Source organism: Harpegnathos saltator, unplaced genomic scaffold (assembly GCF_003227715.2).
Source record: "Harpegnathos saltator strain DR-91 unplaced genomic scaffold, Hsal_v8.6 scaffold293, whole genome shotgun sequence".
Lineage (NCBI taxonomy): Eukaryota > Metazoa > Arthropoda > Insecta > Hymenoptera > Formicidae > Harpegnathos > Harpegnathos saltator.
The window spans coordinates 565,091-584,855 of record NW_020230087.1 but is presented as its reverse complement, the minus strand read 5'-3'; the positions used below and the strand labels follow the sequence as shown (position 1 = coordinate 584,855).

At 34.2% G+C, this 19,765-nt stretch overlaps 6 protein-coding genes across 6 annotated transcripts; 3 read left to right on the top strand and 3 right to left on the bottom strand.

Moving 5' to 3' along the window:
* Positions 1–1,375: 1,375 nt before the first annotated feature.
* LOC105192162 (60S acidic ribosomal protein P1) lies at positions 1,376–4,890 on the bottom strand. Its single transcript, XM_011156093.3, has 4 exons — positions 4,690–4,890; positions 2,898–3,051; positions 1,687–1,788; positions 1,376–1,474 (listed from the first exon to the last, which is right to left on the bottom strand). The coding sequence occupies exons 1-4, from the start codon at positions 4,759–4,761 to the stop codon at positions 1,461–1,463; spliced, it is 342 nt and encodes a 113-aa protein (XP_011154395.1). The 5' UTR covers positions 4,762–4,890; the 3' UTR covers positions 1,376–1,460.
* A 1,767-nt stretch (positions 4,891–6,657) lies between these two features.
* On the top strand, positions 6,658–8,904 carry l(1)G0320 (signal sequence receptor subunit 1 l(1)G0320). Its single transcript, XM_011136556.3, has 5 exons — positions 6,658–6,965; positions 7,288–7,464; positions 7,568–7,827; positions 7,898–8,165; positions 8,302–8,904. The coding sequence occupies exons 1-5, from the start codon at positions 6,902–6,904 to the stop codon at positions 8,385–8,387; spliced, it is 855 nt and encodes a 284-aa protein (XP_011134858.1). The 5' UTR covers positions 6,658–6,901; the 3' UTR covers positions 8,388–8,904.
* Positions 8,905–8,971: 67 nt separating this feature from the next.
* Der-1 (derlin 1) lies at positions 8,972–10,266 on the top strand. Its single transcript, XM_011136555.3, has 2 exons — positions 8,972–9,658; positions 9,767–10,266. The coding sequence occupies exons 1-2, from the start codon at positions 9,220–9,222 to the stop codon at positions 10,090–10,092; spliced, it is 765 nt and encodes a 254-aa protein (XP_011134857.1). The 5' UTR covers positions 8,972–9,219; the 3' UTR covers positions 10,093–10,266.
* Positions 10,267–10,848: 582 nt separating this feature from the next.
* RpL12 (ribosomal protein L12) lies at positions 10,849–12,032 on the bottom strand. Its single transcript, XM_011136554.3, has 4 exons — positions 11,862–12,032; positions 11,694–11,767; positions 11,202–11,594; positions 10,849–10,870 (listed from the first exon to the last, which is right to left on the bottom strand). The coding sequence occupies exons 1-3, from the start codon at positions 11,896–11,898 to the stop codon at positions 11,208–11,210; spliced, it is 498 nt and encodes a 165-aa protein (XP_011134856.1). The 5' UTR covers positions 11,899–12,032; the 3' UTR covers positions 10,849–10,870; positions 11,202–11,207.
* Positions 12,033–16,546: 4,514 nt separating this feature from the next.
* Positions 16,547–17,923, bottom strand: tub (interleukin 1 receptor associated kinase 4 tube). The gene is made up of 3 exons (XM_011136551.3): positions 17,641–17,923; positions 17,400–17,569; positions 16,547–17,312 (listed from the first exon to the last, which is right to left on the bottom strand). Exons 1-3 carry the CDS (start codon positions 17,796–17,798, stop codon positions 16,630–16,632), a joined length of 1,011 nt encoding a protein of 336 aa, XP_011134853.1. The 5' UTR covers positions 17,799–17,923; the 3' UTR covers positions 16,547–16,629.
* Positions 17,924–18,019: 96 nt separating this feature from the next.
* MED9 (mediator complex subunit 9) lies at positions 18,020–18,917 on the top strand. Its single transcript, XM_019840191.2, has 3 exons — positions 18,020–18,184; positions 18,389–18,494; positions 18,602–18,917. Exons 1-3 carry the CDS (start codon positions 18,078–18,080, stop codon positions 18,740–18,742), a joined length of 354 nt encoding a protein of 117 aa, XP_019695750.1. The 5' UTR covers positions 18,020–18,077; the 3' UTR covers positions 18,743–18,917.
* Positions 18,918–19,765: the final 848 nt, after the last annotated feature.

The window sequence follows — 19,765 nt, the reverse complement described above, 5'->3', positions numbered from 1 at the left end:
CTACATTTTGCCGTAAGTGACGACTCTCTACTCTCTGTAGAAGCGGAGATATCGACGGAGAAAGCTGGGAAAACTTTAACCTTCGATATCTCCTAAACGGTTAGAGATACAGGCCTGGTTCTGGCACCAAATTAAAGTCCTCTCAAAACCCTACATTTTGCCGTAAGTGACGACTCTCTACTCCCAGTAGAAGCGGAGATATCGACGGAGAAAGCTTGGAAAACTTTAACCTTCGATATCTCCTAAACGGTTAGAGATACAGGCCTGGTTCTGGCACCAAATTAAAGTCCTCTCAAAACCCTACATTTTGCCGTAAGTGACGACTCTCTACTCCCAGTAGAAGCGGAGATATCGACGGAGAAAGCTGGGAAAACTTTAACCTTCGATATCTCCTAAACGGTTCGAGATACAGGCCTGGTTCTGGCACCAAATTAAAGTCCTCTCAAAACCCTACATTTTGCGGTAAGTGACGACTCTCTACTCCCAGTAGAAGCGGAGATATCGACGGAGAAAGCTTGGAAAACTTTAACCTTCGATATCTCCTAAACGGTTAGAGATACAGGCCTGGTTCTGGCACCAAATTAAAGTCCTCTCAAAACCCTACATTTTGCCGTAAGTGACGACTCTCTACTCCCAGTAGAAGCGGAGATATCGACGGAGAAAGCTTGGAAAACTGTAACCTTCGATATCTCCTAAACGGCTAGAGATACAGGCCTGTTATTTTCACCAAAATATAGAGTTGTAAAAACCCTACAACACATCATAAATTTCGACTCTCAATTCCTAGTAGAAGCGGAGATATCAACGATACAAATTGGAAAACTTTAACCTTCGATATCTCGTAAACGGCTAGAGATACAGGCCCGTTTTTTTTGCAACAATATAGTTCTGTATCAACCTTATTCTCACCATAAAGCTCGACTTTCAAGTCCCAGTAGATGCGGAGATATTTACAGTTCAATTTAAAAATGTAACTTTCGATATCTCCTAAGTGGCTCAAGATACAGGTGCAAACGGCGCACAAGTCATCGAGAACAAATATAGTAACAACGGCTAGAATCGTGATCCTACTCCATTGATAGTATACACATTACCAAAAACATAGAAATTGGGTGTGTATGTGTGTATAACGCAAGAGATAAAAAATTATATATTTTCATTCTACATAGAATTCACCGAACGTAGTCTATGCGCGTATTTCATTGATATATATAATGATATATATATAATATATATATGTATATTAACATACAATATATATATATATATATATAATATATATATAGAGTGTGCAAAGATAACAAAAAAGAAAAACAAGAAAAGTATATCCTTATTGTGAGATCGCTTTTCTATGATGGAAAAGTATATATATATATATATCTTTGTCAAAATGTTTTATTTATTGTACAATATAACTGTACATACAAATGGAATGGACCAACGTAGTGCGATCCTTGAGCTTAGTCGAATAAACCTGTAACCGAAAATAGTGCAATGTGATTAAAATAGTGTTGATTAGTTCGTTGAATAGGAAACAATTCTTTTATATTCTCATTTTGCTATACGATATCGTCATATATATATTCCGTAGCTAATACATGCTATATTAATCATTGAATATTCTTTATAATGTCTACACTTTAGTTATCTTTGTGAAATTAAATGTTATAAATTTGATGCACTTACCAAAGCCCATATCATCGTCCGATTCCTCTTCAGGTTCTTCCTTCTTCTTTTCTTCTTTAGCTGGTGCAGCTTCTGTGCTGGCAGGTGCTGCAGCAGCAGGAGCTGTAAAATCACAATACATATGTTACTTCTCATATGATATTCTTAAAAAGATATTTTGTTTTCTAATATGAAATATTTCTTGAAGAGATATTTATATTTTAACATGTGCTAGAAAGCCCAAAATTATGTTAAAAATTATAATGTTGTAAACCAAACCTGAGTTATATCTTTATTGATAAAACCAAAAGAGCTATTGTTTTCATTTTTCTTTTTCCTCTGATACTGACCGTACTAGCAACATTTTCTAGTCCGGTGGATGAAGAGGACAATATTGTTTTAAATCACACTTTATATATATATATATATATATATCTGTCTATATATATATATATATCTGTCTATATATATATATACACAGGGTGTATATTATATATATTAGAGGTAAATTTAATTTTTTAAATGGAACCCCCATTTTTCATTGCATTTGTGTAGCTTATCTTGAACACTACAATAAAGTATTTTTCTATCAAGTACTTTGCAAGTTATGAGGCCTAAAAGTTACAGTACTGCCGGCATTACTCAAGGCATACCGCGTGGAGGTTGCACAGTTGGATTTACACCTCTTTATGTGTGTTGTGTATGTTGCGCGCGAAAATGAAAAGAAATTGAGGGATAACAAGAGATAACAGTCGCTGGCGACTCTTTCGAATAGCGGTAACTCAGCATACGCCGCGTTGTGACAATCACGTGCACTACCGTCGACTCGGTGATCCGGCGATACTGTAACTTTCGGGTCTCATAACTTGCAAAATACTTAATGGAAAAATACTTTATTATAGTGTTTTGCAAAGCTGTCAAGATAGGCTACAAGAATATGTAATGAGAAATAGGGATTCTATTTAAAAAATTAAATTTGACTTCCATGTAACCTTGACAACACTTCCAAGTCTTAATAATATTGCCATGTAATGTGCCTTATAAAACCCTACTAACTTTGTATGAAACATCTTTTTCAAAAATATGTACTTAAAAAAAAAAACATCTGAGATGGTTGTTCTGATACACTTTGTATACATATATGCTATATTTTATAAGTAGGTCATATATATAAGTCACACTAGATTGAGTTTTATAATGTTAATATCTTCGCGATAAAAAAATATACATACCTCCAGCTCCTGCAGGTGCAGCACCAACACCAGATCCAATATTAGTGATCAATTCTTTAACATTGATACCTTCCAAGGCTTTGGCAAAAAGCCCTGGCCAATAAGATTCAACGTTAACGTTTGCAGCTTTCAAGATGGTTTGTATTTTTTCTCCCTGTAGGACACAAGCGTAAAAAGTTCAATATAAATTATTCTGCAAAATTGCACTAAAATTATACTGATATATTTGTTTACAATAAAAATATTGAGGACTGCTTTAATCATGTACGAATTTAATAAATCTTACTTAGAAAATTTTTAAGTATGAGTCTTATTTCTTTATTCGGTAATTATCCAGTTTAGGGGCTCCGCCTTAGAATTCGATAAAAATAGACTCAATCAACGCGTTTTTTAATAAGGAGAAACTTTTTCCTCTGCGAAAATTGTCGCTCTTCACTGCGAAACGAAATAAAAATAGTTAAAGTTGACTGGTATAATAGGTTAGGAAACCTATCAAGATTCCGGATAGTTTCGCAACTCTCCACGCGCAACGTGGACGGGGTGGGTGCGGGAGAGGGGGGACCGAAGGCCTCCCTCGCACCACCACCCGTGTGTGTGTGTGTGTGTGTGTGTGTGTGTACATATGTTTGAGGCATTATTATTTATTAAACCAACGAATATTGTACACTCATTAATTTAGTAAAGCAGAAAATTTTAGTACAATTTTATAAGGTAAATATAAGGTTAAATAAGGTAAATATCTTTCATCAAATGTCATTAACTTATCAGTTTCGTCATAAAAAAAATTATTAACAATTAAAGATCATAACTATCGATTCCACATTTATTTTTAATTTTTTTAATTTATCTTATTAAAATTGTACTAAAATTTTCTGCTTTACTAAATTAATGAGTGTACAATATTCGTTGGTTTAGTTGGGGGGGTTCTGGATCTTTGTGTCTTTGTTAGATCTTTTGGAATTTAGTAATAATAATAATAATAATAATAATAATAATCTTTTTTGTATTCATTAATTTTAGTATATTAGAGACTCATCTATTTAGTAAGGTGAAGATTTAATAAATATATTAATTTATCGTTGAACTCTAAATGACATAAGTACAGAGAGAAGTGTTGATTTTAAATTAGTGCACTTTTTACATGCGCATGCAACTACAGAGCATGCGCACGTAACCACAGAGTGTACTCATGTCGCTATCTTTAGACTGTATGACAGGTTTCCTAACCTATTATACCAGTCAACTTTAACTATTTTTATTTCGTTTCGCAGTGGAGAGCGACAATTTTCGCAGAGGAAAAAGTTGCTCCTTATTAAAAAACGCGTTGATTGAGTCTATTTTTATCGAATTCTAAGGCGGAGCTCCTAAACTGGATAATTACCCTTTATTCTTAATAAAAGGTTGGATTGAGACATAAGCAACGTGTTAAAACTGGATATAGATTTGAGCACGAATGCGCATGAGGCAAGCTGAGGCCACACCGAATGTCTCGAATTGAAAATTTAAGTCTCCACATGAGAACGCATGAGGCAAGTCGAGGCAACTGTTCGACGTTGCTCTGGTCGTTCGGAGTCAGCAGTTCTGTTCTTAATTTTTCGTGTCGTGCTCGGCTATCTTCCGTACACGTGTTCGAATGCGTCCAAATTGAGCACGAATTATCTTTGATGGACCGACAGCGCTCGGCTCGGTCCGAGCCTGTGCGGCACGTGCTCGGCTTACTTCATGCGTGTTCGTGCTCAAGTCTATATCGAGCTTAAGATCACGCAGCATAACCTCCATAAAATGTACTTACCGTTACGGCGATATCATCGTCGACGAGAATCAATGCGGAATAAACGCATGCAAGCTCGGTCTCGGTCGTCATTTTTTGTTTAAAATTTGTTACTTAACGTCGGATGGAACTTAATAATTGGTGCAAGTTGTCGATATGACCTTAGCTCTACGAGAGGACAAGCACACAACTGGTCGCACGACGAAAGAAAGAAAGAAAGAACAAAACAGGACCGTAACCAGTTCTGGGAGCATTTATTCTCTCCGCAACCTCCTGCACATGCGTCAACACGTCACACAATTTTGATAAGCTTGTGTTTAGATATACAATAAAGTGCTCTTGGAGCGAAACCAATGGTTGCGTTCAGCAGAGAAAGCTGCTTTGCAACTGTTGTAAAATTCATGAATCTGATTAGAGTATGCTCTTAAGTTTGGTTGAATCCAAGAGCATGTACCAGTCAGATTCACGAATTTTGCAACAGTTACAAAGCAGCTTTCTCTGCTGAACGCAGCCAATGTAATAATGTAAGATTATGGTTGCGTTCCGATATTCACTGCCAATATTGAAAATACATCATTTATGTTACGTATGCTATAGATCTTCAGTGCTGGAATATCAGAACGTAGCCATACAGAAAAAAAATAAATGGAAAAAGATATGGTTCGGGCTCCACAAAAACCCCCAATATTGCATTTAGGCACGAGTATGTTAAGCAATAAACGCGTCACGTATTGACGCATGTGCAGAAAGTTACAGAGAGAATAAATGCTCCCAACATTCCTTTAAATGGTGGTATTTCCGGCTCTCGGGACGCATGTGCAATAAAAATTGAGGGAGAATTCAAATATATCACATTTCCCAATTTCTCTCTATTGAATAATTTAGAGTTAAAACGAAATTTCTGAAACTTAATTCACAAAAAACCTGCATATTTAATTGTACAAGTATTCACTATAAATTGACATGAACAGCAAAAGAGAAGTTATACAATATATAAAGAACAATTTTCTCTTATATCTCAAAATAACAGCTTTGGTATGTATTTTATTCTTTACAAATATACACCGGTTGTACGTATCGTATACAGTATATATATTATTTGATTTATAAATATTTATATATTATACATGTATAGTTCATAAATATCTATATGTCGTGTTCCCACGTATAATTGAAAGGGAAGTACAATTAATGGCATTCTGGCATTAAATATACAAATATATCGTCTCAACTTGATTTATAGAAAATCCGCACCGTGGCATTCAGACATACATGTTACAACCAAAAGAAAGCACATTGAGACTGTAATGCAGCGTGACAATAAATTATAGCTAATTGGCAATTAAAATTCGCAATCCTCTATAACCAACATTTTGTCCTCGAAGAAGAAATCATCCTCAAAATCCATGCCTAATCCCGTCATATTCGTTCGACACGAACGGTTAGCACACTCGTTAATTGTTTCCGATTTTCCTCTTGCAATTTCTGTGCGATCTTATTCAGTGTCAATAAAAAATAAACTGTCTTCCGGGATAAATGACCCGGTGTTAATCTTGTCTAATGAGCTATTTGAAACTATAAGAATGTTATTTGTAACTAGTATGTCAGTTGATGAAGCAAAACATTGATGATATTCAATTCTACATTTAGAAGGGAACAAGGATAGAGTGATTTAACGATCTAACATCGACAATAAACAATATAAATTCTATGCGAGGCGTGTTCCTATCAATTTCCCCGTCACTCGTAGACGTATCCACAAGACAGGTGTCAAATTCGCATTATGATCCATGTAGAAGGGAAACTCAATCGTGCACCGACTCTATCCAACGATATCGCCGAAATCTTGCTCGCTATTCCCTCAAAATCGACGAATCAGAATACTTCGTTCGTTTGAAATTACGTTGCCATTGGCAATCATGGATAAACACAGGACACATCGTTGGTCTTGAATTAAACGCGAGAGTGTACCGTCTTGCGAGCTTGGCACACTTCATGGCAATGTCGCGTCGTCGCGACGCGCCGCGCTGTGTCGCTCTCCCGGTTCCACGTTGACGAATTGACGACTACCCTGTTGACCTTCCACGTAGCACGCGGTACTGCTGGTAATGGTGGTGGCCGTCACGTTATGCCGGAGCGTCGTGCTGTAGAATCAGTATCGTGGTGAGTGGATGTGAGGTCGAATTAATCGGTATTCCTAACTGAAAGAGCGGTCGCCGAGCAGCGTGTCAAAATGAAGAGATTCAACGTTTTCCTATTCGTGACCCTTTCGGCGTTCGCGCTTGCGGCGAATACAGGTAAATACGTGCGTTTTACGCTTCGTTCGTTGACATATTTTGCACGGCACTTTCTGTTTGTTCGCATTTTACAATCGCGTGGCTGTGTTGAGTTTCTTCTTGAAGAAAATTTATTCAATGAAACAACAGTCCTTTGAGTAGAATCTCATTCGCATAGTTAGGTGAAGCTTTCTAGTACTTTGAAGGTTCACCAGCTGTCATGCATTAATTTTTACACGTGTGTATTGAAAAAGATATGTTGAAATAAGAATTTGTTTAACACACTCTTAGTTCTAGCAGCAAGACAAGAGATGCTTATACATATGTTGTCTGTTTTATTTAGGACATGGTGTTTATGCTCAAGAAGATGAGAATATTGATGATATCGTTGATGTGGAAGGTGAAGAAGGTAGTATAATAGCTGAGGAAGAAACAGAAGAGGATACAAGCAATGCTTCAGCTGATGCTGATACGACAATACTTTTTACAAAACCTATTCACAATGCACTGTCTACTCTTGGTATTTCTATTATATTTTTGGTTATTAAAATTGGAAGATAATAATTATATATATATATATATATATATATATTATACTAAAATATGTACTATGCATTCAACAGAATTGCCAGCTGGAAATATAGTAGAATTCCTTGTTGGTTTCACCAACAAAGGTGAAGGTGACTTTGTTTTGGAATCACTCGATGCTTCTTTCCGTTATGCGATGGATTTCAATTTTTATATTCAGAACTTCTCAACGTTTACATTTAACAAGATTGTAAAACCCAAGCACGAAGCTACTTTGGCTTATTCCTTTATACCAGCTGAAAACTTTGCTGGGAGACCATTTGGTTTAAATGTTAATCTTAATTACAGAGATATAGTAAGTATGAGATTGTATATACGTGAAAATACACATTTATATGTATCAATGTTAATTTATGCTTTTGCAGAATGGAATTTCCTACAATGAAGCAGTCTTCAATGAAACTATACAGATTATAGAGATAGACGATGGTCTCGATGGAGAGACAATTTTCCTTTATGTATTCCTCACAGCATGTGTTATATTGACGCTTGTAGGAGGTCAGCAATTATTATCATCTCTAGGGCGCAAGTCGCGATCCTCCACTACTCGAAAAGCACCAGTAGAAATGGGCACATCTAATCCCAACAATGTAGATTATGATTGGTTGCCAAAAGAAACTCTTAACAGAATCAGTAAGTAATAGATCAGAAGCCAATGAGAATTTATGTACACTAAAGTATAAATCTGAATTAAATGTATCTTGCAAAGCACTCAGATTTTACATTGCATTGTATGAACAAATGTGAAAATTCTTAATATTTGTTACAGATAAGTCTAGAGGTATGGTACCAAGGTTTTCAAAGCAAAGTCCAGGACAAAGAAAAGTTAAAAGAACAGCTGGTTCTGATGACTGAATTATGTTAATATTTATGTATGTATATTATTTAACAGTGACACAGAAGAATCTGTATTGTGCAATTGCGATATTTTTAAAAACCATCTACAGTTCCATAGTCGAAGTTTTTATTTATGTTAAAAAATATTTTTCATACACAATTCTGATTAGTAATGTAGATTTTGAATTTTTATTTGAAGCAATAGGGAAAGTCGTACTCTGCTGATACGTTTACTTCCCTATGATATATATGTGCATATAATGTCTCAGTACAGAGACATAATTGTACAATGATATTCAATATTTTGCTTTATTTGCACAAAATTTGCATATGTAATCACATTGTACTTAGCATAACAAATTTTACTTTTCCTCCAAGATAAACTTTTTTATTTTTCTCTTTTTGTGCTACTGCGTCATCACGAACAAGATGAATGTATGCGTGCGTATTGTAACAGAGGTGAAAAATTGTGATTATTCTGTAATTATTTTACCAATATGCGAGTATGTTCAATAAAACAATTTTGTATAAATAACTCTATTGAACTTGACTGTTTTACTTGATATTTCTTAGCAAATATTTAGCACGAATGAAAGTAGCAAGTGTAAAATATCGCTGTCCAATTCTTGAAGCGTGACATGCAATATCGTTTTTTATAGGATAACCTGTACGCGCATGTCGCATGTATACCTAACCTACGAAGACGTTATCGTAGACGTGTCGCATATTTAGCGGTGTGATCAACATTGATCAACACGTCGTACTTCGCAATCGTTGGCCAGTTGCTAGCAGTCGCTTGTGAACAGTCAGTTGTTGATACAAAGAAAACGACGTTTAAAAATTTTGTAAAATGTCAGACGTGAGAGATTGGTTCAGCTCCTTACCAGTATTTACGAGATACTGGTTGCTATGCACCGCTGTCTTAACATTGCTCGGCAGATTTGACTTTCTTAGTCCGTATTTGCTAATACTGTGGCCCGATCGATTTCTAAACAATTTCGAAATTTGGAGAGCAGTGACAAGTGTTTTCTATTATCCTCTCAGCCCGGGTTCGGGCTTTCATTTTTTGATCAATTGTTATTTCCTATATAATTATTCGTTAAGGTTAGAGCGAGGAGAGTATGATGGCAAGCCAGCGGATTATTGTTTCCTTTTGTTGTTCAACTGGATATGTTGTGTCATTATTGGGCTGGTTGGTGATTTTCCCTTGCTCATGGATCCCATGGTACTCAGTGTGTTATACGTATGGTGTCAGCTGAATAAGGATGCTATTGTAAATTTCTGGTTTGGTATGTTTTGGATTTTCATATTTTATATACAATGATAAGATTTGCTTTTAATTTAGTTGACGGTAATGCCAACGTTGGCTCTTAATATTATAAATATTTTTTTAATAGGCACACAATTTAAGGCTATGTACCTACCCTGGGTCTTGTTTGGATTTAACTTGATTATTTCTGGAGGTGGGATGATGGAGCTGTTTGGCATTCTGGTTGGACATTTATATGTCTTTTTGAAGTTTAAGTATCCTCAAGAACTCGGTGGACCAGAATTATTAAATACTCCAAGAATACTTGAAAGTTATTTCCCGCCTCAAAGAAGTGGTGTTCGATCATTTGGAGCTCCGCCGACACACAGGCCAGCAAGGGAACAAAATGCTCAAGGAAGAAATATATTTGGGGGACATAATTGGGGAAGAGGTCATATATTGGGTCAACAGTAATTAAAAAATTTTGCTTACAAAAAAATCATTGGTTATAATAAAATGTATCATATACATTTCATATTCATAATAGTAATACTTGTTTCCTTATGTTTTTGTATCATTGATTCTTCCAAGTGTTTCTGTAAACTTTTGTATAACTCCAGTGATTAAAACATGGGCTCAGAAGATGAATTTTGAATTATGTATTGATAGCAAATGACATGTTTACATATTACAAATTTAAATGACTAAAAATATATTATGGAACCTTGTAAAAATATTTGTGATTTTATGTAATATTCCTTATGGTACATATATACTTTGGCAATAATAGTGAGCAATTGAATGTTTTATGTTTTACAAGGACATTATATATTTTCTCTATCAATAACTGATCACAAATTGCATTTAATAGAATACATTTACCTCTGTAAAAGTTTGTATATATAATGTTCTGTATATTTTTTCACACATAGTAATAAATTAAAAAAATGGACCTGAGGTAAAATAAATGCATAATCTTACAATATTGAATAAATTGGATAAATGAAGAAAAAGCAAACATACCCAGTAATCAATATAAAATAGAAATAAAGTAAAATCAATTGTCTCCAAAAATTCTTTACAAAAATTTGTAAAAAATGCTATAAATTTGTGGTTGTTTATGATGTTTTAGCGATGGTTAATATTGCAATGCATATTTAAGAAATAAATAGTATAAAATAATAAAAGAAAGTACAAGTACACATTCAATCTTTTTATAAAGGATTTTTTATTTTCTGCATCTTACAAAAATCTGAAAAAAAACAAAGATGGAAAATACTTAATAAAATATTTACTTCTACCACACACAAGACATTTTTTATTGAGGTTGTCTCCTCAGTGGCAAAGTTAGCTTGTTAGCCCATAATGAGTTGATACAATTTTTGGCTAAACAAGTGGATGGGATGCCAACCCCTACCAAAGGCCCATGGTTAACACTTTTCATTGAGAATTTATTATAAATTAGTAATTTCAGAACTGCTAATAGCAAATTTAAAGTATATAATCAACTATCAAATATATCAAATTGTCAAATATTGTCTGTTTTATCAACGGAAAGAATGAACCAAAGGCCTTATACCTACCAGCAATTATTCCTCAGGAACTTCCAATTCTCCTGCATTAATATCATCTATGAGGTCGTGGGGTGGTCTGCCTTCCACGGTACATCCAACTGATTGGCATGTGCCTAAGATCTCCTTAACAGTGCCACTAAGTGTCCGTGACATTGATCTTGATCTCATGGCACGGGCAATGGTAACAATATCATCAAAGCTTAAATTACCACTATGCTTGATATTCTTTTGCCTTTTGCGATCTCTGGGTGGTTCTTTGAGGGCTTTAATAATAAGGGAAGCTGCAGAAGGCACAACTGAAATTGTAGCCTGTCTGTTTTGAATAGTCAATTGTACTGTGATTTTTAATCCCTTCCAGTCACTAGTAGCTTTAGCAATGTCATCACCTACTTTTTTGGGAGACTGCAGAAGAGAGAATAAAAAATTTTTGATAGTAGTACATACATAACCTATACCAAACCATTCTAATCATTGCACAAATAAAATTTCCTTGAAACCTACCAAACCAAGGGGACCAATTTTTGGAGCAAGGGATGAAGTGGCTCCCACTTCGCCACCAACGCATCGCAAATACACTGCATTTGAAAAAAATTGATAGTTTTAACACATACTTTATAAGGTTATAGATTTATAAAATTTGAGTGTTAAATAAAAATGCATAAAAAATACCTTTCTTGATTTCATTAGGATCGAACTTGGGAGGCATTATAGCAGTTTTATCTGAAAATTCTTATTCAAAAACGTAGATGTAAACTGATTAAAGAAATTACAGAGAAATTACAGAGCACACGACTTCACGCATAAAGAACGGCTTCTTGAAAAGAAACATCTATGAAGAGCGGAAACAGAGTTATACTGGATCAGTCTGTAATGGAGGATTTACATTGCACCCGATTTCTAACACGACATTTTTGACATCCAATAGTAGAAGCAGAGAGAAACCTGAAAGCGGCCAACACGACATTTTCTGCGACACCGACTTTCCGCACTAGAGTCCCTATAGTAAGAGTCTGGCCAATGTTCTAGTTGGATACAAAATGGCTACTACACCTGTACTGCACCTACTGTAATCTCGGTTTTTACGCGTGCACATGCAAGTGATAACATAACATCATTTCATCTTGGAAAAAACTTCCAACACAATAAGAGGACTATATATAAAAATATTTATAAAAATATTTAAAAAATGACTAGTTGTTGCATACCGGGATGCAGAAATAGAAGCGAAAATGGCTTCAATATGAAACGTTTTCCAATAAGTAAAAAACAAAAAATTATATTTGAAACAAATTGGAAGAGAAAACTGGAAACCAAAACAATATTCAGCAATTTGTGAGGTAAGTATGTAATTATATCAAATAATAAACAAAACATATTTCTCATCTAATTGTATTTGTAGGTTCATTTTACTAAAGAAATGTGGGAAAAACCGCGACAGGATGGTTCCAAAAAATTAAAAGCACAAGCAGTGCCAACAAGTTTTCCTCATACAAAAGTAATGTCGGAATCTTTCGATGGAAAAATAAAGAAGTTAAAATATAATAAAAACAACGATGAAAATAATTAAATTATTATTAATAAATATTATTATTAAAATGTTATCGCGTAGAAACATTATTTTTTGTTAACGATACGACGTTTAATTATTTCTTAGAAATGAATTATGTAATTGTACATTATTTGCCTTATATTAAGCAAAGCAATTATAATATTGTTAATTTCCTTATTGAAAAAATGAAAGATATTGAATGTACTGCATCAAAAACATGTCACAATTTATCCCACAAAATTAAAATTCGTTTCATTAATTTTAAAATAAGAAAAAGTTGTCACACTGGAAAATTAGAAAAACCTGTTTTTAATAGTAAAACCATGGCTATGTATTCCGTTATTAGATAAAATTTAATAATCATGTTATTACATATGTAATATTTTTTTAACTTTATGTAATAAAGTCGCGCTTCTTTCAAGTCTGTTTACTCTCGTTACGGAATCTAAATTTAAATATCCATTCGTAAAAGAATATTTTCGAGAGCACACAACTGTTGTCCCCGCTTCTTGTTGTCATTTTTTTTCGTCAGCTCTTTCAAAAGCTCCTATCTAGACTTTCAATGTCAATGAGGGAAAAAAATCATAGCGAATATTCTCTACTCATCCCGACCAAACATTCTTTTTCTTTCGCAGCTTACCAACCAGGAACGCTAAATTTTTATTCCAGACGTTGCGGGAAGCAAGTCCGGCAGACGCGGATGCTGCACCGGAGGATCTAGTTCGGGTAGACCAGGGTCGGCCGGAAGGTAAAGCTTACAAATTTCCTACACATCTGTGTTCAACTCTTTACAATCTTTGCCTTTGCAACTTGTTCCTCATCAGCTCTCTTGAAAGCTTCATGTCTCATTTAAATTTTCAATGTTGGAACAAAAATATTGAGATAAAAATCCTATATCAAAATATTTCCGTATTTTCGATTCGTCCCGATCAAAGATATTCTCTTTCTACCGCAGGTTATTAACCGGGAAAATTATTTTTCTGTTTCAGTTGTTGCGGAAAGCAACAGCAATCCGGCGGACGCGGGTGCCGCACCGGAGGATCCGGTTCGGGCCAAGCAGAGTCGGCTTGAAGGTAAGTTTACAAGTTTACTATAGTCCTCTGTTTGACCCTTAGCGATCTAGAGCTGGGATATAATTTCCGGCTCGACTTGAATTACGATCGCAGAGGATAAACTACACTTTTACTCATCCGCACTCGTTGGTCTGATCTGATGAGCGAATGTGAATTTTTTGTTACAGAGTTGAAGCGGAACGTGGCCGGCTCTGACTGCAAGTCGTTTCGGTAAGTAAATGCAAAATGAAAAGATAAACAAAATTCCGCATAACGGATGTGGGATTATGGGAGATAAAATATCGTTCGAGTTAATGCGAATTGCAAATAGATTTTGCATGTGTGTGTTTGTGACGTTGAATAAAATACATTGCTCGAAACAATCAGGGGATTACTTGATCGACAACCTGCATTACATACAAGATTTAAAATAGCGAATGATTCTCTTTTGATGTTCATTTGAATAAGAAATATTCATGTCTACAAACGCGATACCGTTATCAGCTGCTTTATTTTCATTTTTCAAGCGGGCCAGAATTATTTAACGACAATTATTTGACAATATTCAATTGTACGTAAATTATATTCATACATATAAATGCCGATACTGTTGGCTACTTTTCTTTTATTTTCAAAACAGGCTGTAAAATTATTTGACAATATTGTCCATTCATCACGATCCCTATTCTCGAGTAGCGTATAATACGCGCAGAAATTGCGCCAGCGCACGCCGAGCTTGAGGTACCTTCGCTCGCGTGCCTTTGAATATCGCGATCGCGGTTACCAATATACGCGTTTTTATCCGCACTGCTAACAAAGGAAGCTTAAACTCTCATTTCGTCAAAGTATCGCGAACGTAAGCTTCGTCGTGACGGAACCATCATGCGTGAAAACTTTGCCCAGCTCTCTCTCTCTCTCTTTGCGCTCCCTCGAAGTGACCGGTTTCTGATTGTCTAATCCAGTGCCCGGAATTACTTGCACGATCGGGCCGATTTCTGAAAGCTACGCCTTCTTACTTCCCCTTACCGCTCCAGCCCGCACGGCGGACCAAGAAACTGACAGTCGCGAGGCGCTGTCTCAGGCACGTCGCATGAGACAGTCACATGAGATGCTTCACAGTTTAGCATAGCTGAAACAAATTTATTTATTAAAACAACTCCATAGGCATTTTTTATAGTTTACTAATATAATATAGTCTTAATATTAATATAAATATATAAATGTTTCAGGGAAGATCGACCACAAAACAGTTTTAAACCATTTGCGTAAAGCTGGATTAAAAAAAAAACTCGATGTTTGGGTGCCACACGAATTGACGCAAAAAAACATGATGGACCGAATTTCAATCTGCGAAGCCTTGACCAAACGGAACGAAATTGAGCCATTTCTGAAACGGATGGTGACTGGGGATGAGAAATGGATTACATGCAACAATATTGTGCGAAAACGATCGTGGTCAAAGCGCAGCGAAACGGCTCAAACGGTGGCCAAACTAGGATTAACGGCCAGGAAGGTTTTGCTGAGTGTTTGATGGGACTATAAAGAAATCATCCACCATGAGCTGCTTTCATATGGCCAAACACTAAATTCGGACTTCTATTGTCAACAATTGGACCGTTTGAAGCTAGCGACCAGAAGCGGCCAGAATTGGTCAATAGGAGAGGAATTGTTTTTCATCAGGACAATGCCTGGCCACATACGTCTATAGTGGCTCGTCAGAAACTCCGGGAGCTTGGTTGGGAAGTTTTGATGCATCTACCTTATAGTCCGGACCTGTCACCAAGCGATTACCATCTGTTTTTGTTATTGCAAAACTTCCTTGATGGTAAGAAATTGACCTCAAGAGAAGAGTGTGAAAATCGCTTAGTCGAAATTTTTGCAAATAAGGGCTTCTATAAAAGAGGGATCATGAAATTACCTTTAAAATGGCGACAAATTGTAGAACAAAACGGTGCTTATTTGACCAAAATCGAACAATCCTAACTATGTTAAATAAAGCCTTGAAATAAACGAAAAAATAATGGATTTCTTTTTCCCCAACCTAATACTATAAATTTTCAGTGCTGGCAGTGTATATCGGAACCTCGCCTTATTACATGCTGCAAATATTTTGAAGTGCTTAAAGAAAAGGTGCGATAATTATTATTAATTTTTTGTTAAAAAATGTTTGCAATATTTTTCAAGTACAGTGGACGTTAAAGTGTAAGATAGGATAGGGGGCAGCACCACCTGGGAGCACGATACGATGACGTAATCCAGGGAGATGCAGCCGGAAGGAAGAAAAAGCGATAAAAGACAGAAGTTTAAAAATATAGGGACACAGAGAAATAGAAAGTCGAGAGAGACAGTCGTTAGGCGATCTAATAGAACTAAATAGTATAGTAATAAGTGTTTAAATGTAATTGTCACATAATTATAGTTATTAAATACAGTGATTTAAGATACCAGTGAGTAATATTTATTAAGTAACCGAAAATACCAGATCTCTTCTAAAATTTAAACGGAATTGGGATAGTATATGATAAGGAAATTCTTACAAAAGTTTCGATCTAATAACTTTAACGTTTATTGTATATAAAAGAACGTGATTGCAAATTCCCCATTATTAATTATTATTTACATCGTTTTTATATCAGAAATTATTTCCAAAAGAGAAATAAAAGAGAGAAAGAGAAAAAAATGGGGATATATCATTATAGTATATAAATTCTCTATGTATTGTATATATTTGTATACATATATGAGTACATTTGGTTTATAAATTTTATTTAGGTATTAATCTACATATTAGTGTGTCATAAATTATTAATAAGATAGATAAATATAAAATCATACATTAACGTTTTAAACAAAGCGGAATATTAGAAGAGGACATTTGTTCATTGGAAAGTGTAGTAGATTGTATAGAATTGTTAAGAAACACTGGTAAATATTCAGAAGATACTTCCTCATTAGATACTGTTGGTTGCACAGGATTATTAAAAGACACTGGCGAATGCTCAGAAAACATTTCTACATTAGGCACTGTAGATTGCATAGAGTTGTTAAGAAACACTGGTAATTCTTGAGATGTTACTTCTTGGCAATTTTCTTTTGTATTTGATAGATCTCCTATCGGTCCACCAATAATTATAGGAATAGGCAATTGTTCTTCAGCTACTGAAACTAGGGTACGTGCTTCATGCTCGTGCTTTATTGCTTTGCAAGAATCTGTCATATTGAATTTCATTAAATCTGACACAATTTCACTAACAGCATTCATAGATTTTTTACTATTCAAAGTATCATCTCTCTCAGTTATTTCTGATGAATTTCTATTGGTGGTTTCTTTTAAGTTATCAAATGTCTTGTCATCAAGATACATTTTATTAACCTCTAGTTTTAATGAGGATTCTAATGCTAGTGAATCATCAAATGTATCTTTTGGAAATGTTTGTTCCTCTAATATCTTATTTATAGTTGCGTCACTTGTATCAATGGAAGCAATTGGACCATATTCTGGCCTCTTTGGTCTTTCCACTGTAATTAAAGAAAAAAATTAGTTTGCCTTTAAATATGCTAGTTTGCCTTTAAATAAGAACTATTTCACTATATTATAAATACTACATTTTAATATATCACATGCTACATAGTCAGCAGCTCTGAATAATTCAGCTTTTATAAGAAGGTCCAATAATAATCTTAATGTTGGCCTTTTCCTTCCCATAGTACTCCACTCATCTAAAAATATTTCTGCTGCATTACGATTATGTTTGTGCGCAGCTTGTTCAATCATCCTATAATCATAATATTACTATATTATATGTGACATAACCACATAAACATATATATGAAACATTTAACTTACTCGATATGCTCACTGCTGAATTTAGGAACGTTTTCTTGCTTTGGCACATTAGCCATTAGCTTTTTCCAATTATCAGATATATTTAATATAATTCCTAACCTATACATTTCACTTGGTTTCAGTTTTCGTATTTCCATATCCAAACATGCACAAGACATTTCCAATGATAATAAAGAAAAATAAAAATCTCAATTTATTCAATGAATGCTAAAGATATTTTTAATAACACACCCTGTATTCCATCAGTAATCTATTAACATAACTTTAAGAAATTAGATCAAATAATATTTAATTCAAAATTGCATAGTTATTACCTCAAAGCCAAATAAGAAATATATAAAGTAAAAAAGAGAAAAGTAGTATTTGCAACATAAAAATTACGCGTTGTAAATGAAATAAGAAGAAATTTTTTTTACACAAGTTTGACAACACTGGTCATGATGGAGACGGTTGAGTTGCCAGAAGAGGCTCCTTTAAGGACACAATTCACTGTCGATGATTTAGATATTGAAATATTACCGCTTATTTACGAGATTATACGTAGGTATGTATTTTTATAATAAATAACTAATTATATTAATTTTTACACTCGAACAAATTGTTAGTAACTAAGTGTTCAGTATATAACCTCAATTAATAATTTCTTTTATACAACTTTCATACATACGCGCACACACGCAAACACATACACACACACGCATATATATGTATATATACAAATATAAAAATAAAATTATATAAATTTCAGTGTGGAGAAAGATCCGCATGATACTACACAAAAAGCAAAAGAATCACAAGATACAAGTCACAAGGTTCTAGAATTGCAGAAGAAATTGGATTCTGTGAGATCACAGGTAAAAGTTTGTGTAACCTTCTATATGAATGTATAAATAAATGAAAATATTTTTATATTTTATTTATTATTAAATTACTTATACAATATCGTTTTTATGCTGTTTAGATTAAAAGATTACCAGGGATAGAATACAGTAAAGAAGAACAGTTACAAAAACTAGAAACATTGCGTAAACAACTGAGATTGAAACGTGAACTTTTGTTAAAGTATCGTAATTCATACACATTTGAAATACCTAAAGTATAAATTTAAATTTGAATGAAATACCTAAAGTAAAATACTTTAGATGTGTTTATTCTCTATTATATAACAGCAGTTATATACTTTATCACCATGCGTTTCATAAGAGCTCTTTTCCACTATTTGTTAAACAATGAACAACTGATTAATAGATTAGCAGAATCCAAACCAATTAGACAAAGTGCACAATTTGTAGTATATATATTATTTAGGACAGGTTTAATAAAGATAACACAACGTAAGATTTCTAGTCCACAAGAGTTTATTAAACAGTTACGAGATATTGCAAATGGATTAAAACGAGAGTTGCGAGAATCAAAAGATGAATTTAAGAAGAATTCACCTAAATAATTGTAGATTTTATAAATTACTTTTATATTATGTAAAAATCTTATGTATATACATTGACTAGACAATATTTCAAATTCTTAGTAATGTATTACTACAGAAAGCATTAATGAAACATGTAGCAATATAAAATTGTTTGTCAATGTAATAAACTGATAACATTTTTATTCATCTCCAACCAGAACAAATTAAATTTACATTTATATATCTTAAAATGTATCCAAAATTAATAATGAATAATTGCTCAATTTTTATGTGTAAGTATCATTCCGTATTTTGAGGTATGCAAACCATCTATCAAAAAATAAATCTTCCGTTTATCACTTATTCCTGTCGTTACAAAATTCTATAGATGAAAAAACCTTCAAGAATGAGGAAACCGTCAAAAGACATCTAAATTGGTTTTTCGCCTATAAGCCCTAGACGTTTACGAATGCAGTATAATAAAGTTGGAAAGATGGCAAGAGAGGTCATCAATAAAAATGGTCAATATATAATTGATTAAAGTATATTTTATGTATCAAAAGAATTGTGTTTCATTCCACTCTAGGAAACCGAACGAACTTATTTGCCAACCCAATATAAACTTTCTTTATAGAGCACCAGACACACACATATACACATACACGCACGCATACACATACACACACATATATAGAATTTTAATGTAGCCGATTACAT

Coding starts and splice junctions, on each gene's coding strand:
- MED9 (XM_019840191.2), top strand. CDS start 18,078: ATGATGGAGACGGTTGAGTTGCCAGAAGAGGCTCCTTTAAGGACACAA. Junction 18,185..18,388: donor ATTTACGAGATTATACGTAG/GTATGTATTTTT, acceptor TATAAATTTCAG/TGTGGAGAAAGATCCGCATG. Junction 18,495..18,601: donor TGGATTCTGTGAGATCACAG/GTAAAAGTTTGT, acceptor TATGCTGTTTAG/ATTAAAAGATTACCAGGGAT.
- LOC105192162 (XM_011156093.3), bottom strand. CDS start 4,761: ATGACGACCGAGACCGAGCTTGCATGCGTTTATTCCGCATTGATTCTC. Junction 3,052..4,689: donor ACGATGATATCGCCGTAACG/GTAAGTACATTT, acceptor TGTGTCCTACAG/GGAGAAAAAATACAAACCAT. Junction 1,789..2,897: donor TGCACCTGCAGGAGCTGGAG/GTATGTATATTT, acceptor GTGATTTTACAG/CTCCTGCTGCTGCAGCACCT.
- RpL12 (XM_011136554.3), bottom strand. CDS start 11,898: ATGCCTCCCAAGTTCGATCCTAATGAAATCAAGAAAG. Junction 11,768..11,861: donor TCCTAATGAAATCAAGAAAG/GTATTTTTTATG, acceptor TTTCAAATGCAG/TGTATTTGCGATGCGTTGGT. Junction 11,595..11,693: donor AAATTGGTCCCCTTGGTTTG/GTAGGTTTCAAG, acceptor TCTCTTCTGCAG/TCTCCCAAAAAAGTAGGTGA.
- tub (XM_011136551.3), bottom strand. CDS start 17,798: ATGTCTTGTGCATGTTTGGATATGGAAATACGAAAACTGAAACCAAGT. Junction 17,570..17,640: donor TTCAGCAGTGAGCATATCGA/GTAAGTTAAATG, acceptor TTATGATTATAG/GATGATTGAACAAGCTGCGC. Junction 17,313..17,399: donor AGCATGTGATATATTAAAAT/GTAGTATTTATA, acceptor CTTTAATTACAG/TGGAAAGACCAAAGAGGCCA.
- Der-1 (XM_011136555.3), top strand. CDS start 9,220: ATGTCAGACGTGAGAGATTGGTTCAGCTCCTTACCAGTATTTACGAGA. Junction 9,659..9,766: donor TATTGTAAATTTCTGGTTTG/GTATGTTTTGGA, acceptor TTTTTTTAATAG/GCACACAATTTAAGGCTATG.